The sequence below is a fragment of the Parasteatoda tepidariorum genome, chromosome 5 (assembly GCF_043381705.1).
Source record: "Parasteatoda tepidariorum isolate YZ-2023 chromosome 5, CAS_Ptep_4.0, whole genome shotgun sequence".
Taxonomy (NCBI): Eukaryota; Metazoa; Arthropoda; class Arachnida; order Araneae; family Theridiidae; genus Parasteatoda; species Parasteatoda tepidariorum.
In genome coordinates this window covers 78657477-78677593 of record NC_092208.1, presented here as the reverse complement: position 1 = coordinate 78677593, position 20117 = coordinate 78657477, and the positions used below count along the sequence as shown (strand labels likewise).

Genomic DNA, 20117 nt, shown 5'->3' with positions numbered 1-20117 from the left:
AACTACTTTTTTATCTAACAAGGGAAACTAGGGAAGTGTGACTCACCAATTTTGAAATAAACTAGTGGAATGTATGCCTTATGAGAAATAATTTTAGGGGGCAACATTTGTTTCGGCCCATAGAAGGTCTTATGAGAGATAAAAAATAATTCAATATATAGAAAAATCGGTATTTTATTACTTCAATGCAGATTATTAGTTATTGTAATTGTCTCATACTCCAATTAATGTGTAATTAATTGGATAATTAATTAATTTGCAAATTAATAAATGAATTTGACGCCCGGTGGCTGAGCGGTAGCGCTTCGCGCTGTCGTGCCACAGGTCCTTGGTTCGATCCTTGGGCCGGGCAAGGCCGACTCAGCCTTTCATCCCTTCAGTGGGTCGATAAAATGAGTACCAAGCATGCTTGGGAACTAACACTGGGGGTTCCGCGTTCGGCTGACCACCTGACCGGAACATATGCTCCTGCACCCCAGAGCCCAAGGTCAAGAAAACTGAGATGGGCACAGTCGGCCTTGGCCCTCTTAATGGGCTGTCGCGCCACTGAGTTAATAAATGAATTTACATTCGTTTCGGCCCATAGAAAGTCCTGCGAGAGAAAAAATAATTCAATATATGGAAAAATCGGTATTTTATTACTTCAATGCAGACTATTAGTTATTGTAATTGTCTCATAATCCAATTAATTTGTAATTAATTAATTTTCTAATTAATAAATCAATCATAAAATTAAATATTAATTGATTTACAATTACATACTTCAATTAATTTGGAAAGTTTTTAGAAAAAAATTTAAAAAGATTTGATGTCAATTTTTTTTAAAAATTAACCTAACAGGTTTTTCTGAAAATCTACAGATATATAAAATTTTCAAAATCAATTTCGACAATAAATATGCATTATACAGTACGGGAAAGTATTAACAAAATTAATTGGAGTATGAGACAATTACAATAACTAATAGTCTGCATTGAAGTAATAAAATACCGATTTTTTAATATATTGAACTATTTTTTTATCTCTCACAGGACCTTCTATGGGCCGAAACGAATGTTTCCCCCTAAAATTATTCCTCATAAGGCATACATCCCACTAGTTTATTTCAAAATTGGCGAGTCACACTTCCCTAGTTTCCCTTGTAAGTATGAAATTCTTAAGTTAGGCTACGAGTTTAGCAACTTTGTGCAAAGTGGTCAAGCTAAGAAAAATTACAAAATTATAACAAGTTTATTTATTAGCTTTTACAAATTATACAGAATAATTCTTAAAATCATATTTCATTTATGTTATTATTAAATAATAAAAAAGGCATTAAAACATAAACAATGCAGTAAGTAATTTCAATCATCAATTATAATTTTAGAAATGAAAAAGCATTAGGATAATATTAATTTACATCACTATTTAAATCAATGAGTGATAATGCATGTTATCAATACATAAATAGGTAACGACCATGAGAAGTACACTAACAATGATGAACAAATTATTGATTGCAATAAGTAAACATATTTCACAACTAACTAAATTTAAAGCAACATATCTTACATTTTCTGTCGCATGAAGAATTTTTTAAAAATCGAAATGTAACAAGATATTTATAAAAAACTATTGTCCAGGTCCTGATAGGCTTTTATCCATAAATTTTCTTTTAGTAAAACACAGCCACCACTGAAAAGAGAACAGTTTATATATGTAATAATAAGNAGTATTATACCCTTGTCATGTCAAAAACCACTTTTTGACGTCAAAAACCCAACCCTGGTAATAATACACTATGTTTTTACACACGATTTAAAATAATTTCTGGGATTATTTGCAGAATTAAGAGGCACAATAACCACATACAAGAGATCTCTGCAGATAAACTCAAAATATTTTGAAGTCATTTCTTCATATATATATTATTTTTAATTATTTTGGCCTAAATCAATACAAAAAAATGAGAAAAAAACTATGATTAATAAAAATTTTGCATCAAAGGGTAGAGTAATTTTTCCCTGTTAGTGCATATTTCGTTTTTAAAAATTTTTCCATATAAATATAGAATTATAGTAATTATGATTTTGTTTACATAAATATTATTTAATTCCATATTTCTTATTATGCATATTTTAATTTTAATAATAATTATTTTAATTGATAATTGAATTGATAATTTAATAATTATCAATTCAATTAAAAAAATTAACAACTTTAGTTTTCTGAATTAACATGGCCGTCTACTAAGTGCACATCTCTTTAAAGACTTGTTTTTTTCGGTTTTGAGGGAGTCTGCTTTAGCAAGTTTGCTTTTCACTGTAATATTTAAAAATAGTTTTAAGCTTCATTAAAAAGTTTAAATTATGCTATAAGAATAATTCAGCTATTCTTTTACAAAATTCCAGTCAGTCAGCTGTATTGCATTATGAAAAAAATATAATTGCATCACGGTTTTTTTAGATATTTGCGGTGGAAATTGGCATATTTGTTATTAAGTTAATATTAGTAAAAGACAATTAGTTTTTTTGATTATGATAGGTGTTCCTTTTGAATTTTAAAAAGCAGTAAATTATTAAAAAAAATATATATTAAATACCTTGCTTGGTTTTCCACTTTCAGGGTCAAAAACTTTTTCACAAAGTCTAGCTCCACACTCTTGTCGAAGCTGTACAAGATACTGTCGCATTAAATCTATCAAAAAATACAAACTTATTGACATAAAATTTTTTTTTAAATTAAAATTACAATTTTATAAAAAAGTTTAGAAAAAAATATTAAAAGAAAGCATATACTGTATTTTTATATAAATGTCAGAAAAAACAATTTGACCTTGAATGTTTGAATTAGCAATTTGAATATGAATAAAAAATTAAGTTTTTTAAGTTGCTGACATGTGCGTTTAACAATAACTAACTCTTTTTAATAATAAGATTTGATTAATAATTATTGAATGTAATTTTTAACTTCTCTGAAAACGGAACAATATTTTAATATTAGCACAAGAATAGATTTTTAAAATATGTTTTTGCATTATATTTTTAAAAATAATTTATTAATGATAAGGAGAAAATACACAACTCTGTGTTTCTTTTTAGATTAAAAAAAAAGAAACTAAAATATTTTTTATTTTTAAAAGTATATTAATTCGCAAAGTAAATAAGACTGGTATGTACACCTTATGTAAACCAAATAATATAAATAAAATTTAATTATTTCAGACTGATATTAAGCATGCAAGCTAAAATTTATCTAAATGACCAAAAAAAAACTACTAGACTTTAAATTTTTTGAATATTTAAATGAAATTTTAATTTCACATACATTAAAAAAAAATGTTCTTTTCATACCTGCCTCACTTGATGAAGATGGCTTAGCATATACAGCATTTAAAGGAAAACCAGATTCACCTGGAATATCAAATTTAGCAATTGCTAAACTGTACATTTCTTGAGAGCCTTGACCTTTATTAGAACACTATAACACAAATGATAAATATACATATATTATTTAGATTTACTTTATTATTAATACATATTACAAATGAAACTGATGGATGCGTTTTTGGAATAGGTAAGTGTTTTTAAATAAGGTTAAAAATAAGTTACTGTCATCAGCATTTCCTAAACTTTAGAAACTATGAGTCCTTAAAAGACTCAGGATATCCAAATTCTCCTTTTACTAGAAGCAAGTTATCCCTAATTAAAATATGAATTCTTCATCTTTTAATTTATTAATATGCACATTCATAATTATTATTTTACACATGTGATTGCAGACAGAAGAAATTATCTGAAGCTATTTTTTTCTCAACGTATAGTTTTTTTAAAAAAGATCTTAATTTTTTTTCTTCCTCAGATGATAAATAAAACTCATTTTTATGCATAAAATTAATATTTATAAAATTTAAAGAAAGAAAAAAAAAATTCTAACAAACTTTTGCTCATATCGACATATAAAAGAATATATATAAAGTGAAAAAAAATACCAATTTCCCACTTTGCAAGTCGTCAACACCTCAAGATAATTTTTTTATATTAAAAACTGTGAAATTTACTGTAATAATTAAGGAAAGATTGATAAAACTACGTGTACTTTTAACAAAATCTCTTGAATTGGTGATTTCAAAAAGGGGTTAAATAAATTAATGTTTCAAGATTTCAAGTATTGTAATAATGTATTAAAAATTTTGACAAATATGCAAAAATCAAATCAGTCATGATAATGGCTGAAAAATCTATTGAAATAAAAAAGATAGAATTATCACATCCAATTGTGAATACTCAGGTGCACCAGTTGAATTTTCCGCTTATCATAATAATATCGAGATTTTAAAAAATCATGAGCAATAACCGCATAAAAAACAATTGGGTATAATATGAAAAATAGAGCAGACTGAGCGCGTCAAAAAGTAATTACTCGAATGTGCTATTAGAATTTCTAGTTTCTTAATATTGTATGAAAACACTGGGATTCATAAAACCGTGTGGAAATCAGTCTCAATAACTGGGAAAAAGTCTACTGAAAAAACAGTTGTATCACCATGTCAAAAACAGACTAATAAATGCACATATTGAATTTTGCTTGTCGTAATAAAAGTCAGCCAAATAAAAAAGGGGTAATTGTAGCCAAATAAAAATTGGAATTAATATATCCCATTGATTAAATAATATTTCTGTTACAAATAGAAGTTGGCTACTAAAATGCTACTCGTTAAAATATAAGTTAGCAATTTTTTAGCTAACGATATTTTAAATGTTTGCCATTTCAAAATCTAGATAATAAATTTTATACTTTTGTATTTGCCCTAGTAGCTCATTAATTTTAGCCTAAGTTATAATGGAATTTTTTTTCAGTCTCGTGTTCTCGAAGTTATGTTTTTCACTTACAAATCTGCGTAAAAACAGTCATTATCGTGCGAGAATGAGAACTTCAAGAGAAAAATGGAGATTACAGTTAAGGGTCGTTAATTAAGAATACACGTCTCATTAACAAGATCTTGCATATGTAACAAAAATTACATTTTAGATCAGGGGAACTATAGGAGAATTCAGTTTGAATAAAAATTATCGATTCAGTGAAGTCAATGAATGGTCTTGAGATCGGCAGAAATTTACGAATTAGTAGAAGACATTGTTGTTGTTGTTGATTTACGTCACACTAGAGCTGCACAATGGGCTATTTGCGACGGTTTGGGAAGCATCCCTGAGGATGATCCGAAGACATACCATCAAAATTTTGATCCTCTGCAGAGGGGATGGCACCCCCGCTTTGGTAGCCCGACGACCTGTACGCGAAGTCGAGCACTTTACGGTAGCACAGTTTAACGAGGACCAATACCGCACACCCTCGGTCCCTACGCAGACTGATCCAAGTGGGTCACCCACCCGCACACTGACCGCAGCCAGTGATGCTTGACTTCGGTGATCTGATGAGAACCGTGTCTTAACGATCAGTCCACTGTGGGACGAAATAGTAGAAGAAGAATCACATGCCTGATACTAGTGATAGATAAAAGTACTGATACTAGTCATAGTTATTTTTTTCCTCAACTATTCATGAAAAAGAAATAGAATTTTATATATACGTATATAAACATATTTAAAGTTCAGTTATAATTTTGTCTGCATAAATATAACAGCGTGCTGTTTTTTCCCTTCCGTGCAGGATATTTGCGTGTTCTAAAAACGAATCATAACTTATTTTTCACTTCCCTTTTATGCTTACTAATTTAATTTACAGGCTATAGTATAATAACTGGTTAGATGTGAGATACTGAGTTGTTAAGCTAAGATCTGTATTGCTAACCTCATTTACCTGGTTTGATAAATGCCCAAAGAAAAATATTTTATGTTATTGCATAGCTGCCATAGGAAAAAAACCAGTAGATTTTACGAAATATAAATTTCATGATGATTGTTGCATAATGTTCTAAATATTTAANCATTCTAGTTTAACAGCTGTAATGGAGGAAATTTTGATGCAAGCAAAGTATAGCTAAATTGATGTTACTTCAACTGTTTGGCGATACATTTCCGTTAAAAAAAGTGGATATGATGGATGAAATAATTTAAATTAAGAAAATTAGTAAATAATTTAAAAAAGTGAAATTAAAAAAATTATCAAAGAAAAAATTTCCATCTTTTCTTTAAAATTCCCTGATTTTTCCAGGTTTTTATCCAAATTTCCCTGATATTTCCAGGTTTTTTCCAGTGTAAAAAAATTCCCTGATAATTCCAGGTTTTCAAGGTTTTCCAGGTGGGTGGCCACCCTGAAGATCATGCATATGTAACAAAAATTACATTTTAGATCAGCGGAACTATAGGAGAATTCTGTTTGAATAAAAATTATCGATTCAGTGAAGTCCATGAATGGTCCTGAGATCGGCAGAAATTTACGAATTAGTAGAAGAATCACATGCCTATACTAGTGATAGATAAAAGTACTCAGAATTATTTTTTCCCTCAACTATTAATGAAAAAGAATTTTATATATACATATATAAACATATTTAAAGTTCAGTTATAATTTTGTCTGCTTAAATATACCAGCATGCTGTTTTTTTTCGTGCAGGATATTTGCATGTTCTAGAGAACGAATCATAACTTATTTTTCGCTTCCCTTTTATGATTACAAATTTAATTGACAGGCTATAGTATAATAACTGGTCAGATGTGAGATACTGAGTTCTTAAGCTAAGATCTGTATTGCTAACTTCATTTACCTGGTTTGATAAATGCCTAAAGAAAAATATTTTATGTTATTGCATAGCTGCCATAGGAAAAAAACCAGTAGATTTTACGAAATATAAATTTCATGATGATTGTTGCATAATGTTCTAAATATTTAACACATAGGGAATTTTATAGTCATCAAAATAGAAGAATTGCAATATTTTCCAGTTAGGATTGACATTAAACATTCTTGAAATGTTACGTATTATGTATACTCATAATTTTGAATATTAAGAGGCATTTAATTAATCAAAGATAGATAACTTTTTTAAAAATAAATTTAAAAAGAGAGCTCTGAATAATAATTAAAAAAAAAACGGAACATTTTATAACAAAAAAAGTATTGAACTGATTTCTATAAATAAGGTTCGCTTCATTATGTATCAGTAAAACTTATGTAAATATTCAAGCAAGCAAGCAATAATCTGAAGAAAAAAAATTATACTTCAATTAGTTTTTTTTTATGAAACTTACTAAATTTCAGGGAATACTGTAAAATGTACAAAAGCCAGGAGAATTTCAACTAAACCAGTAGATCAAGAGAAACTGGAAAAATCCAGTAGTTTACTGGAAGATCCAGTGGAGTTGGCAGCTATGTAATTGCCAAAAAAAAAGTTTTTTTTTGAGATTTATTTTTGAAACTCACTTTCAATTTCACTAAAAGGCACATATATGACTTTCTTAGTAAAAAATTCTTCTAATACAAAATGTTAAATTCACATAGAAGGTATTTTCTTTGTGTAACTTTAATTTAACATATCACTGGAAAAATCAATGCTTTGATGAAATTTATGCACTTCTTTTTCTTATCTGCATGGCAACAATGAAGCATTTGTATTTTAAAAAATAAAATATATATATANAAATTTTTTAAAATTTTACTCTACTAAAGTATTTATCACAATCATGGAGCAAACTAAAAAAGTACATAGTAAAATTGGTATAGAAACTTTTGGAAATTCAAAACAAAACTGTTTATTAAAAAAAGTAAAAATGTACTGGACACAACACAATTAATAACTCTTAGAATATTAATAACTATTAGAATCAAGTTATTAAAAAGTCAATTAAAAACTCACTCTTTGAAGCCTTTTTAAACATTCTGTAATATACAAAGTCAAGTATATTAGAACACGATCAGCTTCACTCTAAAATAAAATAAAAATTACTATTAATGAAAGTAAATTACTGGACATTATTTGAAATAGTATAAAATCATACAAAAATTAAATATATGCAAAATATAAAATTAAATATAAGTAAGGAAAAAAAATTAAAAAACGAGTTACAAAAGAAATTTTCTAGTTGCAAGTTAAGCTTTACAGAACATACTAAAAAATGAAATTAAGCCAACACAGTTGATTTTATCACAGTTATAACAAATTATAAGTTTTATAAAACACAATAATTGCAAAAGATATTTATCAAATAATAAGCTATTGGAATTGAATTGCAAATAATTTATTGGGTGTAAAATTGCCTCAAATAAACATATTCTTTACAGAAATCTCTTCTGATTAGATAGAACAATCTAAGTGAATGAGTAAAAAATAGAGCTTAAAATATGTTAAATTTTGTCAAGCCCAATGTAAAATTTCCAGGAAATGTTTTTTAAGTTTCATTTTTTTCCTTGCATACTTTCTTAAAGCACTAAACTCTCCTTAAGGATGATTTTTTAAGGTTTCTTGTGAGTCATGAAATAAAATTAATTTTCATACATTCCTTTGTAAGAAATATGAAATTTCTGAAATACTAAAAACATCTCATAGTTATTTTCAATACAGGTTTTTATAAATTATAATTTCATTATACTTTTATAAAACCATCAGAAGCAAACAAAAATCAAAGATTTTTTTTTTTTTTAATTTAATGAAATCATTAAATAATTACAAAAAGAAAGTAAAACGTTTTAAAATGAGAAAATTACAATAGGATATTTTTCTTATATATTAAAGACTTCTATATTCAACTTTAAATTCTGATATTTATATTTTTTTGCCATTTGTTTATATATTTACCCCAACGAAATCATTTTACACAAAATTTGCAAAACCAGTTTCACCTAAATAAACCTATTGAGCAGTAGAAATCTCATTATGCTTCATTTAGCAAGATAAATGTAACCTTTCAGGTAGTGTAAATGTGATATTATAAGGGTGGTGTCCACAAAATTTAAAACAAAAACCAAAGAAATGATTTTTTCCTATTAATTATGAATTATCAACATTGCTTCAGTAAAACAAAATGCAATAACTATATTTTTTTTATTAATTATGTATTTGATTCGGATTATGTAAAGTCTGTAAGAGTAATACACATTTATCAAAGCATTAAATAACATTTTAAACATATTTTACTGAAACGTCTGGTTATTTGCTGCATCACTATTAAATATATTTTCTAGAACAGAAAGAAATTTTGTTTCTAGCATGTAAAATTTTAATTAAGAACTAATAATGAAAAACAGAAGTTACAATCATTATTTAATCAAAAGATTCTAAACATTTTAATTATTTGTCATTACTTTTTTCATTACTTTTAAATGATGCTTTAAGTTTAAGGGATGGCAAAATTTCTTTTTCTTCTTACATTTTATTTTAAATGCAAAAAGAATGAAAAATTTATAATATAAAAAGTTTTGAAAATCATAAGTTGTTTGAAAGTTTCAGAATGCTAAGTAAACAGTTATAAAAACAATTAAAAAACATATTTAATTTTGGCTGCTATTTTTGACTAACATAATTTTAAAAGGTTCACTTATTTAAATTATAATGGCAGGAATATAAGTTTGCGAATATTTCCATTCCATATTAGCACCTGTTCATACCAACTACAATAGTCAAGGCGCCGGCCAGGTGGCCGAGCGGTTAGCGTGCCTGACTGCAAAGCCATAGGCTGCGGGTTCGAATCCCGCTCTGTTCATGGATGTTTCTCTCTCTCTTTGTGCTGTCCTCTGTTGTGTGTGTGTATATGTGAATGTGGCCCACCCTATAAACGGGTTTGTGGCAGTGTGGCGTGGGCAATGTTGCTCGCCTCCGTGACTTTGGTTCACAGGTGCCCACTGGGTAACGCGAAATGAGCAACAATTCTGGCATAGTATAGGCAAAGATTCCAATTCAGTGCCTGCCATTGGGAAAGAAAAAAAAAAACAATTGTCAAGGCACCAAAAGGATTTTGTACTAAAAAATTAGGTTTGTCAAAGGATGACTACAAGTTTTACCCTTCAAATTAGTGAGATCTGTGATATTTTTTTTTAGTTTCTCGCAGGTCATTGCTCAGAATTCTTATAAAATACCAGTACGGAAATCTTCCCATAAGTTTTTTTAATAAATGCATGAAATAAAACATACCTTAATTTCATAGGTTCTGAAGAAAACATTAGCCTTGAAAAAATAAATTGCTTCATCGATTATATCTTCTTGATCAGATTCTATATGTAATGCATAGAAAGAAAAAAAAAATCAAAATTTAATAAAAATATAGACAAATATTCTATATAATACAGCAACTATGATATAGAACTTGAAATTTATTTACATTATATCAGTATATTGAAGAGTATTTTAGTTTCACAGACTTGAATAGGTAAATAGTTATCAACATTTAATTTTACCTATTCAATTTAATAGATAGAATTGGTAACCTGCAATTTAGACCAATTTATGATAAACATTTAATAACCAAAAATAAATGATTAAAATTGATATAACACTTGAAAAACAACTTTAAAAGGTAATTCTTTGAAAACTTACAATTAGTTAACTCATACCACTGTTTTCTCTCGGCAGAGAATCAACATTATAAGACATGTTTTCGAATCATCCTCAGAGAGTCAATAGCCCATTGTGAAGCTAGGGTGCGACGTTAACAAAGTTACTGCTATCTTTAAAAGATTGATATGCACTATTAGCTTTTAAGATTTAATTTTGCTGCCATACATGCTACACGAATTTTTTTTTGTACCTAGAGACTTAAATATTGTAGGTTTTCAAACAAGTCCTTTTTTAGTACATAAAACAAAAGCAATGATTACTATCTCTAGTTTCATACACAAGAAAACAAACACTAGAAGTATAACATTAGCAATTATTGTAACTAATAGTTTAAAACACCAAATAATGTTATGTTTGATATGTACCTCCTCGTGGGGCTGGACCCCTAAATTGCGTTTTAATGGGTAATAAAGCCATATTCCCAACTAAATTTGCAGACTTAAGTTGAGAATGATACGCCTAGAAATGAAATAAAAGAAAATATATAACAATTGTGTTTTTATACGATACAAGCTGGTATAAAGATCAAAATTGGATAATAATTCATGAATTAAAATATTCATACCGGCATTTTGAAGTATTTTTCGAAGCTCTAATGAATTGTTTGTATAACTATAGAACTTCAAAATTTTGTCTTCTGCCTGTTCTGCCCCGGAAAACGGAAACTTACAAAATATTGCCAATTTAAAGCAACCTAATAAGAAAATTAATCGAAGTTGCCAATAGATAAAACTCATGTGACGTAAAATGCTAACAAGAACTTAGAACTTCATTCGCTATTGCCATCTAGGGAGAAGACCGGTTCCATGGCTTGATTCTTTTCTCTCTTCTCTTCTTCTCAGTTGTACGGGAATGTACAACTGAGAAGAAAAGAGAGTTTATATTTTCCCCTTTCTATATATAATATCCCCTTTCTATATATATAAGGAGAGAGTCTATATTACAAAATATTATGAAAGGGGGAAATCCTTTCATAATATTTTTTGTAATTAATTATCACAAATATTTTTTAAAATTTCCACGACGCTTTATTTTGGAACTATGTTCAATGTAGTTTTAAGTCCCATATAGTTTCCTAATTTAAATGTTTTTAATCTTTTTGAAGATCAAGACAGAAACTAACATATTTCCTTCTCCTATGATTCTCCACACCCTATTGGTAAAATTATGTGAAGTGTTGCTTAAGTAGAGAGTTTGCCTCCTGCTCCACGCCACCTGCAGCCCATTTCGATCGCCAATTTATATTCAATCTAAGGTAATCTAATGACTATTAATGAACATTTCGTTTTCATATAATACTTTACGCGATTTTTATAGATAAAATTTGAAATATTCTATATTGAAAATTGAATCATAGAAATTTCAAAGTTAATTAACCAATATTGATGTAGTGTTTTGAAAAAAAAAAGCTCCGATTAAAATATAATTAATTTATTCAATGCTTTCTTCTCTTAAGGTTCAAGCAAAAATTATTTTCATATAAAATTAAAATAATAAAGTTTTTTTATTTTTTAAGGATCGAAAATTTAACATTCAAATCTCGGTAATCATAATCTACAAGTAACTGTAAAAATACCATATTACAAGCAATCACCCCAAAAATGTATTTATCCCTATGTCAACATTGTGTCTGATTTTTTTTTTGTTGTCACCAAAAGGATACAGGTACAAACCTTATTTTAATAGGGCAAAAGATTTGCGATTTCGAGCATTTCATCCTTATAGGATAAATAAAAAATTTTCGAAGCTTTCTTTCAAATTTTTTCCAAACATTATTACTTAGATTAAAAAATAAGCAACTGTTTATGGGTTTTTTGATGGTTATCGTGATAAGATTCACAGAAATGCGAAGCAAGTTCTTTTTTAAAGGAAAAGAAAAATATGGTAAAAGCAATCTTTTTCCACAAAAACTTTTAAAAAAATTGTGAGCATTATTCGAAAACCTAATTCTAGGGAAAGCAAATAAGCGAATCATGTTTTGGGATTGTTTTCTAAAGTCCTGCGAAAGTACTGTACTTGGAAATCTTCTTTTAGGATCTTCACATATTCACCAATTAGATTAAAAAAGAATGGGAAATATTCCTTGCCGACAAGCTTTTCATTCTGGACACAGCTCAAAATGCGTGTTGAAAAAATAAACACAGCCCAAAATTCGGTGTTAAGAAAACGAACACAACTCAAAATACGTGATTAAGAAATAGGAAACAGCTAAAAAGAGTGTTAAAAAAGTAACAGCTCAAAATGCGTGTGCACGCATTAAGAAAATGTATATAGCATTTGATTCAGTTTTAGAAACTTCTCTAATGAAAATTGTTCTTTTTCTAAACGATAAATTAATGAATCCAAATAAGTTCGTAATATAAAATCCTCCGTTTTCCTAAACCACCCAGTAAATTTTTTTTTTTTGAAAAATATGGTAATTTATGGTAATATGGAACATTTTTGTTTGGGAGAGCAGTCTAAAATTTGGACCCGTTAATTTTAATTTTTTCGTATTTATATCTCGAGAATTTTTCAATTTATTTTTGCACAGAATTATAAAATTTGTTTATCCAATGACTGTTACTTGCAAAAAACAGTTTTTAATAATTGTTTAGTGTTAATTTATCTAGTAATAGTCGAAAAAATTTGAATTGTAAGGTATTTTTAGAGGATTTTTATATTATTTTAAAGAATGTAATCTTTCTTATGCGTCAAAATACACAATTGGAACGAGATTTTTCGAATACTTTTCAAGAAGTCGAACTTTGAAAAAGTTGTACTGTGCGCAAAAAAAGAAAAGAAAAAAAATATCCTGAATAATCTTAGTTCTAATGATCAGATTTTCACGTACTAAGTGTCAATCCTAGTGATTCATGGAGGTAACCTCAAATATGCTAATTAATTAGTGCAAAGTTTTAATTAAGTTAAAAAATCAGACTTAAAACATACTTTCATTGAATAAACATATTTTTACAGATTTGGATTCCTAACCCTCAAGAAATAGGGGGTAGCCGCAACGTGGAAATTGTGGCCCCAATAGTTTAGGCAAGAGAGCTAAAGAAAGTTTGGTTCCTTTAGGGTTAATTTCACTTCTTTGTGCATAGTCATATCTTTTAAACTAATTTGGCAAGTTCCAAAAAATTTGCACGCACTGGTGAAACGCGTTTGCAAAGAGATAATTTCATCCAAATAATGATTTTTAATAATCTTTTATTTATTTAGTTTATTCGGGGATGAAAAATTTTTGAGTTTATGAGGCATACATATTTTATAACACATTAATCTACGCATTTTTCTTTTGAGAAATCTAAAGTTTCAACGATTTTTATAGTAGAATCCGAGAAAAACAAAAATTAATTTTTCAAGAAAAACAAAAAAAATTGTGATAATGAATATATTAATGAGAGATCTGCAACTGACGTAGTGTGGGTATCTCCATCCTGATTGGTAGTTGAAACGTGGCGTCTGTTTTCGTTAGCAAACTGTTCTTTCCCTTTTATTTCGAGTAAGTCAAACCCGTCAAGTATCAATTCTCTTATGAGAAATATTCTAAATTCTTTCACGAAGATTCTTTCTCAAAGATTTCTATTTTTATCACTATATATTTACACACAGACTTAACACAGGATACTTAGACAGGCACAAAGCCATGGGGAACATTAAACAAACTAATTATTCATCAAAGTTGCCAGGTACACAATACAAATATATTTCACGGCTACAATAAAATATATAAACAAATAATAAATCTAAGTTAAATGGAAGAAGTAGACTAGAAATAAATCTATTTCAACAAATTCGATGTGCGATACGGTTAACTTTCCGTTAATTTAACTTAATTTTGTTAACGATAAGTTAACTTAAATTAACTTATCGTTAATTAATATTCTAACTTATGTAGGGAAACTTAGCTCAACATTAATACTCCATTTTGCTGATAAGGATTAGCTGGCTCTGACGTCATAGGTCACATGTGTGGGTATGGGAGGTCTTCTTTTTGAAGTACAAGTACCCAATTGTGGCGATGAATACGTAAACTTACGTAACGTAGATCTGTTTTACACATATGTAGCGTCGAAATTGATTTATGCCTTTTCGTTCGTTGATAGTGGATTACTCATCTCTTTTTTAATGGCGTAATGTGGGTATCTTGATTCTGATTGGTTGCTGAAATGTAGCATTTGCTTACGATGGCAACTGTTCTTTCCATCCAATTTCGAGTAAGCCAAGCCCACCAAGTATCAGTTCTCCTTAGTGACACATTCTGTAATTTCCCCCCAAAGATTTCAGTTTTTTCACTATATATTTTTTACTTAACACAAAGATAGGCAAGCCTACTGGTAACTAATTATGCATCAAAGTTGCCAGGTGCGCAAAAAAAAAAAATATATTTCAACAGCAATAAAATACATAAGCAAATAATAAATCTAAGTTAAGTGAAAGACTTAGACGAGAAAGAATTATATTGCAACTCATTCGATATGCGATATGGCGTTGTATTTAATTGACTTGACATTAATTAACATTTTAACTTATGTGGAGAAACTACGCTTAACTTCATTCCATTTTGCTTAAAAACAATCAGATGCCGCTGACGTTATAGATCATATGTGTGTGTATCTGTGATCTTTTTCTTCTGGAAATGCAAGTACCCAATTGTGTATACATAAATATATTTGCAAACTCATAAGTTGCATAATTACTTTACCTTAAAAATTTCCATGCCTATTGGTAATCGCATATCGTCTCGTATTATCCTCGCTGTTATTTTCGGGTCAGCTTCTGCATCGTTTAAAGTACAGAGATCTTCGGCACAATCTGATATTTTCGGTCTACTGCTGTCTTCATTTCGGGAAACGTCACTGGTTCTTGACCTAAATTTTGTACGAATATTTTATTTAAATATCAATAAAAGAAATCAGTTATTTTCACGGTTATGAATTTTCTTAAGAACCATATTAGGTGGGCCAACTGTTCTCCCTTAGTACAGACAGATAGTACAAAGAATGAAAGAACATCCATGCCTTGTCCGGGATTCGAATCCAGAACCTTTCTGTTGCGAGGCCAGCTCCCTTACCTCTGCACTGTCCAGTCGGAATTATATTAAACCATCAAAACATAAGTTTACAAAATATTTGTTTGTTTTATGTATTTTTAAACTTAAAATGTTAACCTTTTAGCTAATTTATGTTCTATAATATTTGTAATGTTTTAAAGGTATCCACTTAATTCCTATGGGAAGAAATTCAGAAACTTTGATTCTATTCATAGTATTTTATTAATTAATCCACAGATTATTTAACGAATAAAGTCACTGACTTATTGATCGAGAAATTAAATTAATTCAACTCAGTAAAAAATTAAAGTAAGTTATCGATCAACTCGGTTAAATTGTTCATTCTTCTCTGTGGGGGAAAAAAAACTGTTATTGGCCAACTCAGTTAAATTGTTAACTCAACTCAGTAAAAATTAAAAGAGTTATCGACCAAATACGCATTTAGTTTCAGATAATTTATTTTACTAACCATTTTTATCTTATATAAGACGGTGGGAAGTATATTTCCTACTAACATCATTAAATATTGTTGCTTAGCTATTTTTTCACATACAATTTGCTCGGCCATCATCTAATAAATACAGTAAATAAAAAAAAGTACCAAAGAAAGGATTTGTTTCACATAAAGGATGAAAATAGTAATGGCTGCTTGGGGTCAAGAAGGGAGACAAAAACTGGGAAACTATTTTCCCTTGTGTGTTAAGTGCTTACTCAATTGATCATTTTCATTGAGTTCATTCCTAGTTTAAACAGAGAATTTAGGAATTCAGTTATTTATAAGTATAGAAGTTAATGACCAATTCTTTACTATAGGCAAAATTTTACATCCCACCGGGCTTTAAAAATCAGTTTTAGAGAAACTATAAAAATAATAGGCTCCATGAACTCTTTTTTACAAATAAATCTCAATCTCAAATATAGTTTAACATTAAATTACTAAAAAAAAGCGGTCCTTTATAGAGTTGATAATGCTAATAGTTTTGTAGAAACTAATATTTCTTTTAAAATAATACATAAAAAATTCGGATCTAAAAATAAAATTAATGCTGATTACAATTTTATCCACTTGAGTAATAAGGAATTTATTTCGAATTATATATCTCTCAATTATGAATTTTCAACTTAGAAATACAATTTATTTACCTCAAACACCACTTTGTAGCTGTATAATAAGATATATCCAATATCCGACAAATTTCTCTGATGGATTTTCCATCTTCATAAAGTGCCAGTACTTTTAGTTTGTGTGAGCAGTAGGACATTATTTTCACTAATTTAAGAGAGCAACTATGAACTACAAATTAAGATTAGCAAAACTCTAAGTTATCTGCAACTCCAAAATACAACAAAAAACTCCAAATAAAATTAACTCTGCAATTTACCAATGCCCTCAGGGCGTTGACGCGAATTGAAATTTTTGCAAATTATCGCGTTGATGCGAATTTAAATTTTTTCAAATTATCTTCCAATTAGTACTCTTCTTTTTTAATCTGAGTTTTCATTTAGAAAAATTAAGTTTTAATAGTCGTAGTAGTAAACATCTGCATTTTAATAATTTTTAGAGGACTTAAATTGTCCTTAATAAAGTAGCTGTGGTATCAGTATCGTAATTATAAAGTTATCATTAAATTTAGAATTAAAATGTTCGAAACTCAACATTTCGTGACTACAAATTTACAAGTTTTTGAAATTAAATATCGAATGTTGCGGTGAATTAAAAGTTTTTGAAATTAAATATTGAAAGTTGTGGTGGATATAAACATAATACAATGTATCTTCTTAGTTTTGCTGCCAGATTTGTAATTTTTTTAATAACTTCACGAACTCTGCTAAAATGAGACGATTGTATAAGATATATGCAGTGATGGTGAGAATCGTAAAATAAGTTTGCAAATAAAGGAATAAAATTAAGAAACTATAGGAGCGATATTTGGTGATAAATGAGTAACTGATCGCAATGCAAGAGCTTAGTGAAAGAATATGCTGAGCAGGTTTGAACTGTAGAACATGTTTGCAAAAGTCAGTTTCAGAATGTATAGAAACATCGGGAGGCTATTTGCAAATCATCCACATTATCAATCAATAAATATATCTATGCTCAGCTCTGCACTGCACAAGTAACCAGTTTTCTTATTTAGGGTACAGGTTGTGCCTTTTTCGTTTTCTCATACATTGGTCTTATATTGGATGATATTTTGGGTATTTTAGTTTTTATTTATTTTTTTGTTAGTTTTTATTGCAAAAAAAAATCATTTGTCCCTTCAATTGTCTTCACCAGTATAATAATCTCCGATTGAAAGGTAAAATAGAGTGAAAGAATTATCTTAGCAATCGGAACGAAAATTTTAATTTGAAATATTTTATAATTTTGAAAGAAAACTCAAGTCTCCTTTTGACATAAAGAGGATCTGATTGTTCAGTAGCCGCATTTCGAACTGGAAAAAAAAATCTCCAGTAATGTGGTTTTCAATTTATATACCATAGTCCGAAAGTCTTGACACAGCATAAACAATTATAAAAGGTTTTTGAGGGAGATTTACAACAATACTCTAGTTTTATAATCTTACAACAATACTCTGGTTTTATAATATTTTAGCAATAAATTGTTTCAAACTATTGTTTTCTAATATGTAACAATGAAAAAAAACAACTCTTACAATAATCCGGAATTTATCACAATTCCTCATTCTAATTTGTGAGCTTGCTAGTTATACAACGCATAACGCTTGAGCTTATAATTTGGTGAATTATTATATTTCAAAACGTGACAAAATGTTTCGTTTTGTGCGAAGTTTGTGGAAGAAGGTGGGATTTTGTAAATGTAAGCATTAAAGCAATTGTTGTTACATTACCGTTTAAGTTTCATTTTAGGAGTTATGCTCGTTGTAAATGGTTACAAAACCGTATAGTTTTGTATTCACAGCTCTTTAACCGTAGTAGCTGTTAACGATTTTAAAATCGTGAAGGTAAAAAAAAAATGTTCCTAACCAGAAACTTTATGGTTAATGTACAGACTGCTGCAGGTTATTTTACCAAAATTTCAGAAAAATTCTAATAGTATGATAAAAATTGTAGCTGACCCCCAATATTATTTTTTTAATGCAAATTTTTTCATCAACCCTTCTATCTACATTTAATATTTTGTCTTGCTATTTCACTAATTTGCTGCTTGAGCACATAATTGATATATAAACTCTGTCTAAAGAAGTCTGAAAAAAGAATTTATGTGAAAAATATAATGCTTAAATGTTAATTATTTTTCATCTGTGCATTTTCAATGTATGTTCTTTTTTGTTAATATTTGATGCATTGAGTTGCAAATATTGTCATGAAGAATATTTGTTCTCATATAAAATAGTCGAAAACTAAACAATATGTTTCAACATTTACAGTGAATGTTCAAATTTATGACAGCAATTGAACTACTTAAACATAAATTGCGCTGCATTAATGTGTAAAAATTTGCTTAAAAATGTTTTACCTCACTGTAGGTACATAGATACGTTGTCTATTCATGCATTATTTTGTTTATTCATTCAGATTTTTTTAAAAATTCAAAAAGCTATTTTCAGAGGTCTTGCAATATCGAAAGCTGTTAGAAATTTTTCGGTTAAAATGGTTAAATAGCAATTTATTTTATTGTGATTTTACCATATTTAACCAAAACTGTCAAATAATTACAAAAAAGATGACATTCAAACTGCTAAGTGAGAGAAAAAACGTTTATCGATTGCTTTTTCCTAATACGCTTGAACAACCAGAATTCTATCTGCGCCAACACGACCCATCTTATAAAGCCATCTTGTTCCACATAGTTGGGTATATATTGTAGATGAGAGGGATAATCAGCGACTTTCACGACCGGCTGAACAGCGGCTCGAATCCCAGCGTTGGTACTACAACATTTCTTTCATTCTTTCAATTAAGAGTTTCTAGAGTCCTGCACTCTTCAATCGGCGACCCTAGATTCACGCATAAATGGCGCAGCACCCACAGATCTCCAATGTCTGTTTAAGTTTCATTTTAGAAGCTATGTTCGTTGTAAATGGTTACAAAACCGTATAGTTTTGTATTCACAGCTCTTTAACCGTAGTAGCTGTTAACGATTTTAAAATCGTGAAGGTAAAAAAAAAATGCTCCTAACCAGAAACTTTATTGTTAATGTACAGACTGCTGCATGTTATTTTATCATAATTTCAGAAAAATTCTAATAGTGTGATAAAAATTGTAGTTGACGCCCAATATTATTTTTTTAAATGCAAATTTTTTCATCCAACCTTCTATGTACAATTTTTTTCTTCAAACACAACATCAGAGCTGAACGTAATGATATCTTTAAATGCATTTTTAATTTAAAATTTAGTCTGAAAAACCTCTTCAGCGTTGGTATTTGTCTTCAAATACTAAAAGACTAATATTTCACGTAGTTTTATAACGTGATTTTAGCTTGATATAAAATTTTGTTCGTAACTTATTAGAGGATTAAAATTTTATACATGTAACCTCTTTATCTAGTTTTGATAATGTTAAGATAAAAATAATGCTTTTCTTTAAGTAACTTTACTGAGGCAAAGAGCTTAAGGTTACCTT

At 28.7% G+C, this 20117-nt stretch overlaps 1 protein-coding gene across 1 annotated transcript; it reads right to left on the bottom strand.

Moving 5' to 3' along the window:
- Positions 1-1211: 1211 nt before the first annotated feature.
- On the bottom strand, positions 1212-11324 carry LOC107456558 (Actin-related protein 2/3 complex, subunit 3A). Its single transcript, XM_016074454.4, has 7 exons — positions 11055-11324; positions 10855-10948; positions 10067-10146; positions 7796-7864; positions 3333-3459; positions 2582-2676; positions 1212-1674 (listed from the first exon to the last, which is right to left on the bottom strand). The coding sequence occupies exons 1-7, from the start codon at positions 11058-11060 to the stop codon at positions 1612-1614; spliced, it is 534 nt and encodes a 177-aa protein (XP_015929940.1). The 5' UTR covers positions 11061-11324; the 3' UTR covers positions 1212-1611.
- Positions 11325-20117: the final 8793 nt, after the last annotated feature.